We start from the raw sequence: 19,351 nt of genomic DNA, 5'->3' as shown, positions 1-19,351 counted from the left end.
AAACAAACTGGGTGGTTTCCATCCAATTTTGCATTTCTCTATTCCATACGTACCAATTGCACATTCCATGACTATTTTAAGAAAAGATGCACAGCACGTGACATGCAGAGTTTTTGCTGATGAGGAACTTTAGTCTGGATAAATAATAAATAAAAAATGTAATTATTATTGATTATTATCATAAGAATGTAAGTAACGTGGATTTCCTCAAACTATGGTTTACGTTCCTCCAACCAAAAGAAAAAGAAAGCATGGACCGACTGTGGGAATAACTGGTATAAAGCTGTTAACCAACAACAGTTCCACTATCAGTCAAAAGCCTTTTGTAGAACCAGCGAGTGATCCATATGTTTTGTTGGAAGCATCCAACAGTGAATCTAAGAATCCCAAAATAGGAATTCTATTTTAATTTCTTTTCTTTCTCAATTTCCCCTCCCCATGATACTTTATGTGTGGTAGGACGTAGGATCCTTTATATACAAGATTTGTGTTTCTGTGTTAGGATCATTAATACTTTACATGATGTTTTAGTATAAATAAGGATGGAAATTTTAGATGATGTTTTCGATAATTAAGTAATTGTTTTCAACGAGTGAAATGGTGAGTAAAAATTTTAGATGATGTTTTAGATGATTAAGTAGGACGTAGGATCCTTTATATACAAAATTTGAGATTTGATCCTTACTCAAGAATGAAATGGTGAGTAAAAAAGATATTAATTTAACCTAAAATAGATTCACTTGTTGAGTAAACAATTAGTTAAGTTTCAAATAAAAGTTTAAAATAAAAAATGATAATTAAGAAAAAAAATATTTATACATGTAATATTTGATTATTATTAATAATATATTTTTATTGTGATTTTAAATAATAAAAAATTGTTTACTATTTTTTTAATAGAGACCCCATATCTTTTATGGGCAGGCAGTAATAGTGTGAAATTATTATAGATGGGAAAAATTTCTGGATATTTAACATTATTTTGATTGATTTATTATTATCCTATTTGGGTGGATGGTGTGTCACATGCACGCACTTGTGATGCGTGTGACCTTTTAAGAGCGTTTTTCCAATTTTCCATTCATTATTACATACAACATTTTCCATTCCTCTGTTTCTGTGTGTGAGTTTGGGAAGGGAAAGGAAGAAGGAGATGGGTCGTCTTGCCACATTATCAGAAGAACCCATCAACGACCAAGACATCAACTACAACAAGAGAAACAGCTCCTCAGGCTCAAAAAAATGGCCAAACTGGAACTGGATCAAGACCCACTTCTTCCACAAGAAGCCCGACCTCAAGATTCTCCTCAGCGTCCTCGCATGCCCTCTCTTCCCCGTCCCTCTCCACACCCAACCGGACCCACCACCCCTCAACCAGCTTTCCTCCTCCGCTCAGTATATTATCCAGCACTTCACCGCCGCCACCGGCTGCCGGAAGCTGGAGGGTACGGTGAAGAATGTGTTTGCCACCGGGAAGGTGGAAATGTGGGCAGTGGATGAGGTCGGAAACACCGGAGTCTCCGAGAGAGGCTGCTTTGTCATATGGCAGATGCTCCCCGACAAGTGGCAGATTGAGCTTGCTGTCGCCGGTCACAAGGTTGTCGCCGGTAGTGACGGCGCCGTCGCCTGGCGCCACACCCCTTGGCTCGGAACGCACGCCGCTAAAGGTGGCATCCGCCCTCTTCGACGCGCTGTTCAGGCAAGTTCAATTATTAGATAGTCCAAAAACATCATCATCTTCATTACTGATCTCAACATGACATGTAGTCTAGTGTTATTAATCTTTTAAAACACTTGATTATGTGTCATGTAGGCATTAGTCGGAATGATAGACATCGAACATCTTGGATTACCTAATAATTTTTCCATCATCTCCTACTTTAAGAATTTCTAATTATTATCGTTTCCTTGATTTGTTTGTGTATTTATTTGTTAATGATGCCGTTGCTAGGTAGAAGTACTAAAGTTTGGGGTAAGAGAGGTTTGTTGATATTTAATTATGTGTGATGACCCTTGAGCGAGACGTGACTATGAATTGTTTCAACTTCTTTTGTTAAATAATAATATGAGGAATGAGGAATGAGGAATGGCGGGGCATGAGAACTGAGAAGGGGGTCAGTGAAATGAAATCTGTGAATGATGTAACTGATGTAGACTCCGAATTCAATGTCTTTGAATTTTGTTTTTAAAATTCATCAATGCTGGTTGATGAGGGGTTCAGTTTATTTTAATTAATATCCTAACCTTTTTTTCCCCACATTACCGGCCAATATAATGGATCTTTGTTTTCCACCTAAATTCTCTTCATTTGTTGGATCTAACCACATTCTCCTGTTACCTTTTCTTATTTCTGGAGGGCTCGACGATCACGTGTTACTATTTTGGCATGACCTACTTCTTCAAGATTCTTTCATAAAAAAAATAAAAATAAAGCTCATGATAACTAAGATCTTATTGTTTTAAATTCACAAAATCAATCTTGGCACTCTCAACCAAAACAGTTCAAAACTAATTCTATCATGATCAATTTTATCCAACTCTAAACCAATTTTGCATTGATATAAGACTATAAGAGAGTTGAATTTAATGTTTCTCTGAAATGTCAAACTTTTTTTTTGTGGAAAAGTTGGCTTTGGGCCATAGGGTACCCTCTGTATGAAGAACTACGAAATATATATTATTAGTATAGTGATTTGACTTGATCAGCATCTAATTCTAAGGTGGTGCCACACTGGCAGTAATGTTTGCCATTGCGTAGCATGAGTAGTGATGTGAGTGGTTGTGTAATTGTCACACCCTTAAACGACAAATTTCCTTGTACGTGTTGTAGGGACTGGACCCTTTGGCAGTGTCTGCAGTATTCTCTGCTGCGCAATACATGGGAGAGAAACAAATCTCAGGCATCGATTGCTTCGTTCTAAAGCTGTCACCTGATCAGAAGGACCTCGTTGACCGAAGTGACAACACTGCTGAAATGATCAAGCACGTTGCATTTGGCTACTTCAGCCAGAGAAACGGGCTTCTGGTGCACCTAGAGGACTCTTACCTTACTAGAATCCAATCCCCTGGGACACACCCCACTTATTGGGAGACCACTATGTCAACGAAAATTGAGGATTACAAAATGGTGGATGGTGTGATGATTGCACATGCTGGCCATTCAACCGTGATCATCACAAGGTTTGGAGACAATCTTAAAACAGGACCTGCCATCACACGGTTGGAAGAATCATGGACCATTGATGATGTTGCGTTCAATGTTCAAGGCCTTTCCATGGACTGCTTCATACCCCCTAAGGAACTCCACAAGGATTACCCACAAGAAGATCTAGATTGGAGATCACCCTTGCATAGATGATCATCATGAATTCATGATGATCCCATCCCAAACCTTGGTTGGAGGAGTTTTGTGTATTTTTGCTAAATAACTCTTGTTATTCATAATGCTAACTATTATTACTTAACATATATGTGTAGATTGGTTTGTAATTGTGTATTACTGATTTTGGGCATATATAATTAACAGATTTCAACTATTAATTGCTGTGTCTATGCCATGTGATTCCGGGCATAATATAGATATGTCTGTCAGCTATTATTAATTTTCTCTATGAAATTTTACTTTTTTTGGTTCCTTGTATTGAACAAGCCTGGGTTTTTGTGTCCAGTTTGTTGGGTACCTTTTGGCTGCTTTTAACTATGTATAAAGAAATGTAAAACTTACGTTCTTTCGCTGGTTGATTATATGATATGTGCAATGTGCATGACCTTTTTCCTTTTCACAATTTAATTTGAAAGGTATTATTTTTAAGTAGCTAAAATTTCAAACGCTTGTAGAAAAATGTTGTACTACTTTTTATTTGCCTTCCAAAAATAATACTAGTTATTTATGTAGTCGGCGTGTTATTTCTAGTTTTTCTCCACGTTCATGCCAATTTACCAGTCTTATATATGTCATTAAGCTGAACAGATGTTTGAAACTTCTCAACTGAAAACAAGCACACCCTAAATATATTTGCTGTGTATTTTGCAAAGCCTTCAACATCTCAGAGAGTAAAGAAAGAAACAGGCATGGCGTATAAACAAACAGAATTGTTTGCGAGTGCAAAACAATTAATTGTGTCGGTAAAATATAATTTGCAATTGAGATCGAATTTATAGAAGGTAAAAGATTGGCTTTTATTCTATAGAAACGCAGGAATTTTTTTTAAAGAAAAGTCAACAACAAATATCAATGCACAGCCCAGCACAGCACATAAATTAAAATAGTTTTTTTTTTTTTACAAAAAATTAGAAAATTTATATGGCGAGGTTGATTTTCAATTGTGGCACATTTTTGCTTTCACTGATTAAGTGATTCTCGCGTTATGGGGTTTTAGGTTAGGATGCATAAAAACGGGAACGAGAACTTATATAGGTACGGATACCGAAACCAAAAACGATAAATCTAAAAAGTTCAAGTTATAGGTATGATTAGAAATGATAATTTTTTTCAATATTTTTTATTATTTAAAAATACTGAAAAATTAAAAAAAAAAAAAAGAGAAATAAGTAGCAACACTAACACTAACATATTATTCCTTTATTATGCTCTGTCATCATATGAACAAATTTTGGAGTATTTATTATCATGTAATTTTCTTGTTTTATGTATGACTCCTTTATTTTCTTCTATTATATGACTGTATTGTGTTTCTAGATCATTTTAATAGATGACTCTTGTATTACTTATTTTAAAGATCTTCATTTTGATAATTGTCAATTCCTCATTTTCAACCAAGGTACATTTTGGTTGGGGAATACTCTTATTAAAAGCACAAAAAAATAAAACTTAGAAAACTGAAAAATTTGTATTCCCAACGCGTCAACCCGCACTTCAGCAGCTTCGCGCGTGCGGTTCTCCAGCTCGTGAACGTCGTACGCCGTCGTCTCCACTAGCGCGTGAAAGGTCTGCAATCGGGTGGTTCAAGAGAGTGAAAGAAAGGAGAGAGGCAGCAAGCATTTCTCAGAATCCTAATTTAAATTTATGTTTTTTCTTATTTTATACAAATTTTGGACTTGGGGGATGCCAGCTAGCAGACGTCCTGGTGCTTCAGCTTTCAGGTTGAGAACCCTCAAATATCATTCATTGAAAAATACCCAACAACATTTAAAATATCAATGATACAAGACTCATAAATTAGAATAAGCTTTCATTGAAAATACCCTGTAACATTTACAAAAAAGATAGAGAAAATTACTGCATACTTGCATTAGAACGTACGTTAACTGCAATACAAATGCACACTTGTGCATGAAGCCCACGAGTCATTACTGTATATATGGACACTTGTGTCTTGAAGCCCACTAGTCATAATGGGTGTATCGGTATTTGTTAGGGCCGTGTTGTTGGCACACCCCCAATCTACTATTTAAACCTCGAAAAATTCCTAGCAGCTTCAGTTAGCTTATCTGCCGGCATTGTTTAGAGAGAAATAATGCTGGCTTAAGAGCTTAGAGATTAAGATGAATTAACAGTTATCCCTAAGTCCATGTTACATATATGGAAAGAACAGTACCTTAAGAAACTAGACATTGAGACGATCTTCAAAGAATAAATAATATTAATATATCCTCAAACAGGATTTAAAACTTCCTTATTTACACTAAAGTAGTGTTTGATAAAATAAAATAAAACAAAATTAAATTGAGATAAAAGTTTTAAATTAATAAAATATAATACAAAATGGTAAAGTCCACTTTATTTTATTGTTTATTTTTTTTCATCTCTATTAAATGGATGGTAATAAGTGCGTGTTTTTGTTTGGCAGCTTCTATACAAAAGTAGTGGGATTAGCAGAAGTTCCTATCATTATAAATGTACTTGGATATTGTTTATAGGATTCACGAAATGAAAAGAAAAGAAAACTAAACATAGCATAATTTTGATTTGAGCACCTGGTTTGGCGCCAGTTGACTGGTCAGTTTTGAAGGATGCCACTTGGACTCGGAGTCCTTTAATTAGTTGTTCCACAATCCACACCATTGATTTTCATACACCAAATAGTATTTTGCATCAATTACTTGTGATTTATATTTATCTTACACTTCAACAGTAAAAACATCTAACTTTAAAGGACGTAAAATAAAGAAAGGTATTGTCTTCGGTTTTTTCTGCAGAACTTTTACTACTTTCTTCTTGATTGATTTCTGAATTCAATATACAGTATCTTGTTTTTATTCTAAGTAAACAATCTATGTTTTCCCAGTGCTGCAAGCAAATAGTCTAACAAATAATAAGTCAACACTAAGTTTTTCTTAAGGTAAGTAAAATTGATATTATAATGAAAGAAACGATATAAAAAAGTTATATATTATCACACTTTTTTTCCATCTCATACAAAAAGAAGAACATGAGTTTGAGAAGTATATATATTTTTAGATAGTAAAAAATCGGACCACCTAAATCTAAATGTACCATAAAATCAAATAAAAGTAACCATAAAATCATTTATTGAACCACGAAAATCGGTCATTTAAAACTTTTGATTAGCTATATTCATTCATAACCAAAAGTCAACCGGAAATTTTGTTTGTTTGCCCATATCAATTTAGAATACTATATTTAGTGAATTACATTTTTATGTGTACATATATTTTACTGAAGATTTTCAATATTAGAGAGGACCCGAACTCTATATTGATTGAATTTTGGGCGGCATAACAATAAATACAAGGAGGAAACAACGCTGTATTGCACTGTCACTGTCCCGGAGAACGTATTAAATGTACGTGTCAATTCATTATCAAATCGATCAAAATCAACACTTGGTTTTAATTTCTCTCTCTTTTATAGATTTATTACCTTGGAAATTTTCAACTACAAAACCATTGTACTCAAACTTCTTAAAAAGGAAAATGACCATTAAAAATTAAAACCCCCAAATATATAATTAAGATCTAGTATGAATTCTTATTTTCTTTATAGATACGGATTCAATTTCTCTCAATATCGGTTAAAAAGAAAAAGTAAAAATCTCGCTGGGTGGACATTGAACAATTTTTCTCAGAAATATCCAATATTTTGTAAAATAAAAGTTCCAAAATTTAAAGAAAAACTGCACTTCAACAAGAAAAAAAAAATACATATTCACTGTAATTTGTCTTACACATTTGTACCTATAAGTGAACAAATATCACATGCGGGGAAAATGGGCCTCATCTGTTGGAGAAGAACATGACATATTTTAATTAAAAAAACCCACTTACATAGTTACATTAAATTAAGCCAAGATGATATCTGTTTTATTTTACTTATGGGTAATAGCAAATAAATTAACTTAAGAATCCTTGTCCCTCAGAATTTCCACGATAAAAAAAATGAAGAAAGAAGACTTTTAACCATTGACCCACTAAGCGTTGAAATTTCAAGCTTCTCCTTCCGCTCTCCGCAGGCCAAACTCCACTGAATCCGTGGACCGTAGTCCAATGAATATAAAATTCATGGCTTAGAAAAAATCTTGCTTGTTTCTTTTTATTGAAAGCAAATTAAACTGAATTCGATCTTCACTTGAGTGATATTTTGATGAAAATGAATCATTAATAAATATTTTGTAATAATTACGTGGTAATCTAAAAATAAAAGTAAAAAACCATTTTCATCTTTTATTTTATTTTCAGTGAGAGAAAGAAATAAAGTTGAATATTGAGAATACCGTTTCTTCCAACTTCCACGGTCCAATAAAAAATTTGATTCAGCCATTTTTGTTCCAGCGAGTCTCCTTTCTTATTTCTTCGGTTCCTCTCTTCTTCTCTTTTCCCCCAAAACACAAGAGAGAGAAGAAAGACGAATGGAGGGTGAGGGTGCAGCAGTGTGGCAAGGTGCGGTTTTAGGTGGAATAATCTTCTGGCTTGTTTCTGCTTCATACCTTAACGCTACTCGCAAACTTAGGTCTTTCTTACAACCTTGGGTTACTCATCACGTTGACACTCAAACCCCTATTATCCTCAAGATCCAGGTAACTCTCAATTTCCACCCAAATTGAATTCAATTGAAACAGACCCAGTTTTTTACTCTCCCAAAGTTGTCAGCTTTTTATTTTGTTGGTGTGTGTGTTGATCTTTTCCTTATGGGGTGCAGAGTTACGGGTTTGGGTTCCTGGATGCACTTTTCTCTGGGTTGTCTTGCGTTGTTTCTGTGCCCTTTTACACTGCTTTTCTCCCTCTGCTATTCTGGGTACGTACTACTACATGTGTTATGATGCTGGTGATGTCAGATTCAACCTTCGAGATTGTGTGACAATTTGGGTTTTGAAAAAGTCAAATTTGTTTGCTTTGTAGAGTGGTCATGGCAAATTGGCGAGGCAGATGACGTTGTTGATGGCGTTTTGTGATTATATTGGGAACTGCACAAAGGTGTGTGTGTGTGTGTGTTGTTCACTTTCATTTAATGATTAAATTCAACTTTGGATTCGGCCATTATTTGATGTGCCTGTGATCACTGCTTTTTACTGCACGGTATTTTATTAAATGCTTGTTGTGTTTGTCAATTTAACAGGATGTGGTTTCAGCTCCAAGACCTGCTTCTCCACCTGTCAAGAGAGTAACTGCCACAAAAGATGAAGAGGATAATGCGTTAGAATATGGATTGCCTTCTTCTCACACACTTAACACAGTTTGCTTATCTGGGTATTTATTATTCTCTGTTTTTATTTGCTTTTTATTTCTAAGTCATCCTACTCGGTTTAGGACTAGTTTAGCTGGCATGGTAACGGAAAGGGATTATGAGGTATGTCTCTTTAGAGTGAGTGAGTTTTTGTGTCATGTCATAAAGGTTCATATTGTGTGGCGAGATGGCTGTTGAGATGTTATGTTAGATACGTAAGCTAACTGATCAGGTGGCATGCCTTATAAGTCAAGTAATATGGTTACATACACTTACTCTTCTTCCTATCTATTTTTCTGGTTCAAGGAAGGAGAAACAAAATTAAATGAATGAGTAAAAACATGGAAATACATTTGCAATCATATATTTTATCTACTGTCAGTTTAACTTGATTAGAAGGGTGCCGATAAAAAAAAAACTTGATTAGAAGGGTCTTTTTTTATAAAGTCAGATTACCTTTTGAGAAAGATTAAACAATTGCTTTCAATTCTTTGTGTTTGTCATTAATGGATGTTTTTCCTCGGAATGGATGTTTATCAGCTACCTTTTGCGCTATGTCCTGACTCATACTCAAATTCAAGGTGCCTATGTTACTTATCTTGGAGTTTCTCTTGCCTGTATGCTGGTGTTTCTCATTGGATTGGGTAGGTCTCCTATCACTTTTGCATTATTAGCAGCTTCCTATTGTTGGCCTATTTCACTGCAAAACAATGAAAATTATTTGTTTTATTTTTTGTTGCAGGAAGAATTTATCTTGGCATGCATAGTGTGGTTGATGTCCTTGCTGGCCTTCTTATTGGACTTGTTGTCCTTGCATTTTGGCTTATGGTTGATGAATACATAGACAGTTTTGTGATCTCAGGACAAAATGGTATTCTTCAATATATAAATCTGCCCAAGATTGCTTTGTTATTTATAGTAACCACAGCAATGCTGATGCTCAGATTGTAGGAACTGGATTGTGTTTTAGATTATCATATTAGAAAAACTATATTCTCAAGGTTTTAAGGGTTTTTTTCCCCTTATTTCTTAAGCATCTTTGTTTATAAAATGATTAAAACTACTTATTGTAGAAGTTTCTCTCTCCCCCCTCTTTAATTTCAGTAATCTTGACAAGCTTTCTTTGTATTCTATCTCATAATCTGTTTTTGCTGCAGTTACGTCCTTTTGGGCTGCCTTGAGCTTCCTCTTGCTTTTTGCTTATCCAACTCCTGAACTTCCAACTCCAAGCTTTGAGTATCACACTGCTTTCGATGGTGTTGCATTGGGAATTGTAAGCTGTTTCTCACCCTTTAAGATCATCTATAATTGTTTCATTTCTTTCATTATGAATAAATATACCCAAGATTAAGTAATTTCTTCTTGGTATAAGGGTTACACATATTGAGTGAAAACAGGATTTTGGAATATAACCCTCAATTAGAGTCATAGACCTAAAGATGTCCTTGACTGTTTTAGTTATTTGTAATTGACCAGCTCTAGACAACTTTTAATGTTGGCAGCACCAGATCAGAATTTAAAATCTTAGTGCTATTGGGGTTATATCTGATCGGGCTTGAATGTTGACTTCACTGAGTTGGATTTGTATGCACTTTAACTAGTTTAAAACTAGCATTCTTGGCCTTGTTGCATATAGTACTAATGTTTAGGTGAATATGCTTTATATAAATTTATGCAGAGTAGCTGTAGAATAGAGTCAATTGCAGTTTTTGATATGCTAAGGGAAAAATGTCAAACTGCCTAGAATTCAGAATTTTGAGTTCAAATGCTGAGTAAGCCCTCAAGCTCAAGCTGATCAGGTTCTGGACCATGATCCTATTGGGCACAAGACTTAGCTAGTTTATTCAAGGAGAGGAAGGACAGTCAGCTAGTAACCATTTACCAGTGTTGGCAAGTGGTTAGTCTGAGTCAACAGTTAGGAATTCTACCAGTTTTTAGGGAGTGAAAGGGGACCAGAATGGGGAAGGAGAGAATTGTGGTGTTAGTTTGGGCAGAGAGCTATCTCTTAGAGCTTCAGCTCTGGGACTGGTGTGAGTTTTTTCTTCTTCCTGTAAGAGCTTTGAGTTCCTCTTTCAGTTGAATAAAACTCATTTCTAGAAGTATTCTTCTGGGTTTCCTATCAGGCAGTGTTTGAAATGTAGCTGTATGCTGCAGTTGTAATAGAACTATTTGGAGATGTTAGAATCAAGTACTCCCCTAGGATTTGTTTTGGTAGTCCTCCGATATTAACTGAGCATGCCAGGAAGGGCCAGAGAAGAGCTGTTCTATGTCTTGGTTGATTAAATTACTATTCCTTTTACATTTATTTTTATTATTCTGTTAGGAATTTTTTCAAGGTACAAAAAACTGCAGTAAAGAATGTTAGAGACTTAGAGTAATGCAGTTGTGTTAAAAGATTTACTAGTATCCAAGCCCCTACGTTGAGTGTCAATGTGTCATGCAGAAAGAAATTAAATAGACATTTGTCTCTTTTACAATTTACTAATTAGAATACCATCTTTCTCTCACATTTTGGCATGTATGTTTATTCAGAGTTCAAATTCTTCTTTCCTTGTTATTCCTACGGACATAATATGAAATGGATGGAACATTTATAAACACAAATTCAGGTGGTGCCTGCCCCAATGCAGAATTAGGCAGGCCTTCACTACTCTAGTTATTTAAGCATAGGCAAATTACATTGTTGTTGAAGACAAGGAAGAATTCAATATTTTAATTTTGTATGTCCCTAACGTTGTTTTGTACTTGTATATTAATATTAATATTAATTCAATGCTCTTGTGTTCAGGTCTCTGGTGTTCAACAAACATACCATCAATTTCACCATGCCAACGTTCCTCGTTTGTTCTCGTCAGAGCTGACTATACCTGTATTTCTAGGAAGGATGCTATTGGGCATACCTACAATTCTAATTGTGAAATTCTGCAGTAAGGCTCTCGCAAAATGGACCATTCCTGTGGTAGCGAATACCTTGGGCATCCCAATAAAATCAACTGGCTATATACCTACATTGAATGGATCTGTGACGGGGAAAAAGTCTGATAAGCTTAAACAAGGTTACCTGCAAAAGCTCCTTTCCCAGCATAAGGCATTCGATGTTGATACCGGAATTAGATTTGTTCAGTATGCAGGGCTTGCGTGGTCTGTAGTTGACCTAGTGCCGTCTCTTTTTTCATACATGAGCTTGTGATGATATGCTTAAATTTTTTGAAAATTTTGTACAGCCGGAGATAATCCGATATCGGTCATATCCAGTCAAAATTATCCATCAGAACATATAAGTGTAGATCATTTACACGCGATGAAATTTTAACGTGAGAATCCCTTGTAAACCCATAAAATGTTTCTCAATCTTTGCGAACCACAAAATATAAAGATCATGTTCACGCATTAATTCGCCTCAAGATTAATTTTCTGCAACATTTCATGCCTGTGTCGTAGCAACTAGAGAAAGGCCTTATTCCTATTTCACGTCAATAACTTTAATTTTGCAATTTTGCCCTCCATCTTTCCAATAACGTTTTCTGATGCAACTAGTGATAGAAACCAGATAGCGAGCAAGTACAGTTTTCTTTTATTTTTTGACGAGTTGGGTTATAAACATAATATACCCGCAACATATCCAGCTATATATGCAATTATTTAATTTTAATTTATAGGTTTAATTACTTAGTCCTTATAGTTTTTAGTCTATAGTTAATAAATGTATTTTTTAATCCCTAAAATTTAATAAGTGAAACTTTTAATTTTAAAATTTATATTTTAATTTTCAAAAGATTCATATGTTAAATTTTTTTAACTCCATTAACTAAAGAATTTTAATAGTAAAGACCTTTTGGGAATTAAAATATAAATTTTAAAGATTAAAAAATTCACATATTAACTAAAATAGATAAATTTAAAAATTATAAAGATTAAATGAATTAACTATAAAGATTAAATAAATAATTAAACCTAATTTATATAATAAACGAAAGACATACCAAGAGAGAAAAAGACTTCACTTGAGTAGGAGGCCAGGAATCATATGTAAACAATTTTTCGTTGTCAACGAAAGAATGGAAAGATAGTCACAAAAAAAATAAAAAAAAAAGTATAAAATGATTAAAAAATAACAAATAATGATAAAGGGAGGCTAACTTTAGATACGCGTTAATGATAAGATGAACATAATTCGTAAGAACAAAAATGAATCACTATTATCATGCAACTTTAACTGAAAATGATAGAACATGACAAAAACATCCACGAGACAAAAAAAAAAATCCAGTCATATAGCTTGTAAAGCCATAAAAGGGTTTTACTGAACATAAGAGACAAAAAAGATGAAAAACAAACAAAAAATATCCACATTTTGCTGGAACAATATGTATTCTGACATCATCTTGGCGACTTCTCCAGACAAGGTGTCCAGCAATTCCTCAGAGTGTAACAGATCAGTGGAATGTTACCTGCCTATTATGCATCAAAGCAGTCTTTGGACAACCCCAAAAGCACGGAACACGTATATCCATGGATTTAAATGTTTACGGCAATCTCGTGATGAGGATGCGCTACTACCTAAAATTAGTGCAGTAGAGGTAACCATGATATAACAGTATGACATTCAACAGCTACATTATAAGAAGTAATCAGGCGTTCTACGAGTGACATCAGGTTCTCCTCTCCTAGGAGCAGGTTCAAACTGCAAGAAATATTTCAAACTTATTCAGAGATAATCCAGGGGTCAAGACTAAAGTTAACATAATTTCACCAAGTAAATTGTATTTTGAATGACAGAAAAAGACCTGGATAAATGTGTGGCCCTTGCAATCATCAACCTCCAATATGGAAGCCATGTTCCCACATCGGTAACAGTAGTTAGGTGCACTAAAAATGGTAACCACCTTTTGTTCCTGTTTCAACAAAAACAATGCACATATCTAAAATGTTACACCTATAATTCTAAAGAGAGCAAATGGAAGAGAATCCATAACAACAATTACATGAGCCCAGTTAAATCCATCCATAACAAGCTGATGAGCTCTAGCAATCAACTTAAGGCTGTTTGTGTGATTGAATTGTTCAGATATATCCTGAAAGAAATAATGTCAACTGGAATAAAAAATCAAAATAATAATACAAAAACGGTAATGGATCTCTCAATGCTTCAAAATTACATTCAATAATGTAGAGTCAAGAAATTAAAGCTATGTTTACCTGGCCAAAAGTATATCCAGCACCACGAGGAGAAATTCCCCAGCCACATCTGTCATCTGGGTCAGACCACAATAGATCACACATGGGGCCTTCATGAGGAACCTCTTGAACACGATCAAAGTTCCTTATGTTATCAAGGGTCTCAATTGAAGGCGACAGTCCACCATGCAAACAGAATATTTCTGATTCAACCTGGAATGGACTATATTAAATTACTAGCTGAATGATCAAAAGCATCTAAATAAAATTTTAACCAACAATTTCTAAGTTGTCTTTATCATGCGCTCTAAAACATGTTAGATTGACTGTTGAACAACTTTCATGTTTATTATCTTAATTGAACTAGTCACAAAAGACAAAAACTAGATAAGTCTGTTGAGTGAAATTACAAGACAATCATGTCTATTTTTGAAAATAACAAAAATCTTTTAAAAGAAAATGCTTGAAAACTTCCATATCTAGACATGTATTTGTTAAAACTTACCCCTTTATATATTAGTCTATTATCACAATCTACTTCCTTGAAAGTTCATACATTTTATTTTCTCAATTTAACACAAATTTAGGCTAGTTTATCTTCCGTGAAATGGGTACACCTCAGATAAGTCGTAAGACATAGTATATAAAGAGGGATAGCATAGTTTTGATTTTAAGTTATTGAGGAAACAGTCACATGTCATGTTTAAAGATAAGTCACATGTAAAAGAAATGGACACCAGAGTTCTGAGCCTTGAAAAAAGGAAATACTGATATTGCAAAATGAGAATGTAATGTGATCCAAAAATTCCCCCCAATTCTAAATTTCAATTTACATAATAACTGACGTGTGAATGAGATATGCTTCAAATCACAAACAAAACACAAAACTACACAGGGAAAAGACACTAACCAATGCAGTCAATGGAAAAAAATCAAAAAGGTCTGTAAAGGTCTTCCAAACATTAGCATTACCATACCTGCAAATTAATAATAAACAAGGAATCATATTAAAAGCTAGAAACCAAATATCCTTATTTTGTTCTCTCACTTTTACTTTAGATCAAAATTTCCTCATTTAATAGAATATATTCTTTATTTTTTGGGACAAAAACAGGGCAGAATTACTTATTCATTACCTATGTTATGTTAACAAGAACATAGGACATTGTACATCAGCATGGTATTTTATATCATTCAACTACTATTACATCACTGGTACTAATACAACCAGACATCATGCTGCCACATCCATTAATATCTAAAACTAAAGATCTCTCTAACAGTAAAACTAAAAATCACAAAGCAAAAAGTTACATGACACCAAATCAACAGAAAAATTCATATGCTCATCCCAGAACTCCAGTTCAGCATATTAAAGTAACAAGAAACTACGTTGGAATTCCAAAAGAGCATATTGCAGGGGGAAGGAAAAATAAATTTCTGTCAGCTTCTATCTAAAAGGAAATTTTAGTGACTCCAACATGGCAAAACTAATAAAAAAATTGAACATCCGTATTTAACAAAATGAACTTCAATTGAAACAACAAAAACATCCTACACAAACAGATCTTTCTCTAGATAGAAACATCTCATGTTTTTCACTTTTGCTCCATAGAAACTATAAATTCTTCATTTTTGCCCCATAGAACCAATGAATGAAGGTGTTGAAAACTCACTTTCTAAGGCATTCATCATAAAATCCATATACTTGAGTAATCTGCATTAAAAGATGATAAAAGAACAATTAGCTCAACAGATAAGAAAACATCAACCACCCATATAAGTCTTCAAATCACAGCCATAAATGTTTAGAAACAACAATTTGTCATACAAATACAAAGCCTCCAAGACTAGCTAATTTATGTGCCATTCACAAATAACTACAGTTCAGAAAGTAATTTATAGTTTTGAAAGATTTAAAACACAAACCTGACGGCTTTCATGGTTTCCTCTAAGAATAGTAATTCGCTGAGGATACCGAACTTTCAGTGCCACGAGGAGCTGGATAGAACAATTAATTAGTATGACTAACATACACTGTCAATCATGGAAAAATTGTATGACAGTATGATTTCTTTTAAACCACCACAATGCCTAAAATTGTATGTGAAACAACCCCTATCTATTATTCACAAGTTGAAAAGTTGATGCTGAAAACCTAATCTTAAAAAATGATTGTAAGATAATGCAAACTTCTATATAATTTTGATGCATATGCAATCCACCTTTCATCTCTGTGAGCCTTCTAAATATTGACACATTGAAAAACATTTGCTATATAATTGAATTCCCTTATTTACCTTTGCAGCACATTCTAAACCCTGAACTATCTACCACTTGGGCATAGTCCCATTTTCTATTTTCATCCTAACAGCAAGAGACAACTTAAAGCTCACAGCTCATACAAACTTCATGAACAACCGCTTGAGAGCAATTTCCTACCTGATAGGTGATCACATCCTAATGCATGAATAACACAGAAACATACCCCGGAGGTTTGGGGCAAAGAGGAACAACACATTTTAAAAAAAAAACATCCGAAAAGAAAATCAAATAAGTTTATCTTGGTTGTAATTGTACTTACTGACACAGTCTCAACTGAATAATAACCCCGGTCCACATAATCACCCATAAACAAGTAGTTAGTATCTGGACACTGCAAACAAAACAGGTATATTTAGAATCCATTCCTAAATACTCAGCAAAAAATATTATCCAGAAGCTGACAAAATATTTCACATAATACATTTTCAGAAAATAAAATGTTAACAAACTTTAACAAAATATTAATTAGGGTCACAGTGGAGTCAATGAGTAGTTCCTGAATTTTACAATTTACTCCTCAATACCTCTGATGCACTTCAATCTCTGAAAGCTTTTTCTTTGACAGGTCTGAATTAGTTTAGTTAAGACATTCCCCAGCTGAAATAGAAAATTGAAAACAAAAGAAATACATAGTCAGAAATTATACCTTCCCTCCAATTCGAAACAGTTCAGCAAGATCATGAAACTGCCCATGAATATCGCCACAAATTGTCACAGGGCTTTTAACAGGCTGTGGTACAGGAGAGAAACCCCCAAGAAAAAATTAGACAAGAAACTAGTAATTAACAGACACACTTAAAAGCAATGGCATTAGATGTATAGCAAAAGCAAATTAGGTATTTCATGAAAGAGATTGCAAAAATTAGATCCTCCTCCAGAAAACAGGCTCGAAAACTTAAAAGCAATGGCATTAGATGAATGAATCAATGAACCCAAATACAAGATGAAAATGATAAAGTTCAATAGCTCATTTCTGACTTAAAATTTATTCGTGCAAAGCAAGCAGCAGATGGAACAACAGTCATGCAAGTAATATCAATGTTTAAGAAATAGAAAACAACATCAATAAAATGAAGGCATAAGTTAAAAGACTGGAAGAAAGGGTTGCACCTGAACATTACTTTCATCCGTTAAAATCTCCTTAGCCTTCTCACATAAACCTCGGACCTACAGGCAGAGCAGAAAACACAATCATGAGTTTATTTTTTGCATATTTATTTTTGACAAGGAGTCAATGATATTTGAGATATCTCCGCAGAAAAGGACATGACTACTTAAAACAAACAATACAAAGACAATCAACATAAAATGAAATGATGGCAAAACCTTACCTAAAAGCGATGAAATCCAGACATTTTTTCCATCTTAGTACATTTGAAGTAAAACAAACTTAGCAAAATAAAATCCTTTGCAAGGAAAGACAAATGAAGCAATAGTATTGCTGCAATAACAAGTGACAAACTAGGTGAGACCACTAATGTAGTACCCCTACAGTGTATGTCAAGCACCAGCATCTCTTTCTTTTAATCTAATCAATCTTTAACCATAATCGCAGTGTTAAGTGTCAACTTACAAGTTCTAAACAAAAGTCATAGTAAGCAAAGACCCACTAACATACCAACAAAACTATGACTCTATAGAAAACTCTCGCCAACATGCTACGACATTCAAAACTCAGGTGCTGAAGTGCTTTTTGGTGCTGTTCTCTGATCAGAACAGAAATTTCACTTTGATAACCTATGCTGACCTATAATGCAAACCTTTATCACATAGATTACCGAGGTGAAACTCCAATTTAATAAGAGGACAGCAACAAATACACCTATGGAACTGCATCTAAGTTTTATCCTTTAAGAAAAGAACTCATGCTATCTTAGGGCACTAGCAAAACGGTTTGAGAAAAATCCGATTTCCAGTGTTGGACAGTTTCAAATACAGAAAATCTACGTTTTTAAAACATCAAGCTTCCAAACACCTAACATAACATCTCTGTAATCTCTAAAAGAACATTGAGACAATCTCCACCAACGAAACTCGCTAATACCATACCAGAACACCTAAAAGCAGATTCCACATCTGAAAATCATTTTTCAGTGAACAAACACTATTAATTTCCTCCCAATCGTTCCACATCAGGTCAAAACGCAAAGAATCATCGCATCTGAGTCGCCATTTCGCGAAATAAACGCACGCACTGTCAAAAAACTCCTATTCGCCGCGAAAAAGGCAACAAATATACAAATCGAGGATAATTGGACACGTGTGCGGTGTTTTGGTGGGGAAAAGAAGCAGATCGAAGGAAATGGAAAGGAACCTGTTGCTCGGAGAGTGGCTTGCACTGCATGAGCTGGGAGATCTGGTCGTCGAGATCGTGAGAGAACTCGGCGAGCATGGAATTGGCGCCCATCGCGGTGGTGGTGGAGGAGGAGAGCGACGGATCTCCGGCGCCGTTGCAGTGAGTGAGGAACGAAGGAAAGGGAGGTCCAAATTGGAGAGAGAACGCGTGAAATAACAAGCAAAATGCTTGATTTGCACGGAGTCCAACAATCCCCTTTTTTCCTTTTTCTTTTTCAGATTTTTTTTTCTTGTGGAGGGAAAAGACTTCACTCCCCCCAATCACACCCGGCCACGTAGTGTTTTTTTCTACTTAAAATGAGGGGTAGGAGTGAAATTAAATTCTTACATTGAATTTTATTTGAGTTAAAAAAATTAGTTTAAGGCCGTTTGATTTCCTGAAAATCATAATACTTTTATTTTATGAATAATATAACCTTTGATCTTTTGCTAAAAATAAAATCTACTTGATTTTTATTTTGTCAGTATTATTATAGGAAAAGTAAACATATGGACTTTTTAAAAAGATAATTCAAACGTATTTTCAAAATAAATTACAAATAAATATATTTGTTAAGTCGTCTATTATATAAGAAGGAAGATGGTCGAAGTTAATACTAACAATATTTGTATTGGAGGTGTAAATTAATATCAAAAGGTTTAGTTCATTTGATTAAGTTATATATGTAAGTTATTATAAAATTTCTAATGCTCAAGAATTGTAGATTAATTATGTACAACCGAAAGGTTCTATTGTGTATTTTGACTCACATATATAATGAAAACCTATTTTTGTTAGGAATATTTTGGTTGAAAAAATCCTTAAAAGGTTGGGATGAACTTAGGAAAATAGGATATGGGAATAGCAAC

At 34.3% G+C, this 19,351-nt stretch overlaps 3 protein-coding genes across 3 annotated transcripts; 2 read left to right on the top strand and 1 right to left on the bottom strand.

Annotated features, from left to right (window-relative positions):
- The first annotated feature begins 1,078 nt into the window (after positions 1 to 1,078).
- Positions 1,079 to 3,640, top strand: LOC114407312. Its single transcript, XM_028370368.1, has 2 exons — positions 1,079 to 1,699; positions 2,831 to 3,640. The coding sequence occupies exons 1-2, from the start codon at positions 1,154 to 1,156 to the stop codon at positions 3,356 to 3,358; spliced, it is 1,074 nt and encodes a 357-aa protein (XP_028226169.1). The 5' UTR covers positions 1,079 to 1,153; the 3' UTR covers positions 3,359 to 3,640.
- A 4,025-nt stretch (positions 3,641 to 7,665) lies between these two features.
- Positions 7,666 to 12,038, top strand: LOC114407311 (lipid phosphate phosphatase delta-like). Its single transcript, XM_028370367.1, has 8 exons — positions 7,666 to 7,997; positions 8,120 to 8,215; positions 8,320 to 8,394; positions 8,537 to 8,667; positions 9,185 to 9,288; positions 9,387 to 9,515; positions 9,802 to 9,917; positions 11,433 to 12,038. Exons 1-8 carry the CDS (start codon positions 7,830 to 7,832, stop codon positions 11,832 to 11,834), a joined length of 1,221 nt encoding a protein of 406 aa, XP_028226168.1. The 5' UTR covers positions 7,666 to 7,829; the 3' UTR covers positions 11,835 to 12,038.
- Positions 12,039 to 12,817: 779 nt separating this feature from the next.
- On the bottom strand, positions 12,818 to 18,696 carry LOC114407310 (serine/threonine-protein phosphatase PP2A catalytic subunit-like). Its single transcript, XM_028370366.1, has 11 exons — positions 18,462 to 18,696; positions 17,258 to 17,314; positions 16,794 to 16,877; positions 16,407 to 16,478; positions 15,752 to 15,823; positions 15,499 to 15,539; positions 14,733 to 14,799; positions 13,844 to 14,035; positions 13,630 to 13,719; positions 13,432 to 13,539; positions 12,818 to 13,328 (listed from the first exon to the last, which is right to left on the bottom strand). The coding sequence occupies exons 1-11, from the start codon at positions 18,552 to 18,554 to the stop codon at positions 13,263 to 13,265; spliced, it is 942 nt and encodes a 313-aa protein (XP_028226167.1). The 5' UTR covers positions 18,555 to 18,696; the 3' UTR covers positions 12,818 to 13,262.
- Between the last annotated feature and the right edge of the window lie 655 nt (positions 18,697 to 19,351).

This window comes from Glycine soja, chromosome 3, assembly GCF_004193775.1.
Source record: "Glycine soja cultivar W05 chromosome 3, ASM419377v2, whole genome shotgun sequence".
NCBI classification, from domain to species: Eukaryota; Viridiplantae; Streptophyta; class Magnoliopsida; order Fabales; family Fabaceae; genus Glycine; species Glycine soja.
The sequence above is the reverse complement of the archived record's forward strand: the minus strand, read 5'-3'. Positions and strand labels throughout refer to the sequence as shown.

What these genes read in the sequence shown, in the direction of transcription:
- LOC114407312 (XM_028370368.1), top strand. Translation starts at nt 1,154, where the DNA reads ATGGGTCGTCTTGCCACATTATCAGAAGAACCCATCAACGACCAAGAC. An exon ending in CTCTTCGACGCGCTGTTCAG is followed by an intron (nt 1,700 to 2,830) that starts GCAAGTTCAATT and finishes TACGTGTTGTAG; the next exon opens with GGACTGGACCCTTTGGCAGT.
- LOC114407311 (XM_028370367.1), top strand. Translation starts at nt 7,830, where the DNA reads ATGGAGGGTGAGGGTGCAGCAGTGTGGCAAGGTGCGGTTTTAGGTGGA. An exon ending in ATATTGGGAACTGCACAAAG is followed by an intron (nt 8,395 to 8,536) that starts GTGTGTGTGTGT and finishes TCAATTTAACAG; the next exon opens with GATGTGGTTTCAGCTCCAAG. An exon ending in GGTGTTTCTCATTGGATTGG is followed by an intron (nt 9,289 to 9,386) that starts GTAGGTCTCCTA and finishes TTTTTGTTGCAG; the next exon opens with GAAGAATTTATCTTGGCATG.
- LOC114407310 (XM_028370366.1), bottom strand. Translation starts at nt 18,554, where the DNA reads ATGGGCGCCAATTCCATGCTCGCCGAGTTCTCTCACGATCTCGACGAC. An exon ending in CTGGATATACTTTTGGCCAG is followed by an intron (nt 13,720 to 13,843) that starts GTAAACATAGCT and finishes TATTTCTTTCAG; the next exon opens with GATATATCTGAACAATTCAA. An exon ending in ATGGATTTAACTGGGCTCAT is followed by an intron (nt 13,540 to 13,629) that starts GTAATTGTTGTT and finishes TTGTTGAAACAG; the next exon opens with GAACAAAAGGTGGTTACCAT.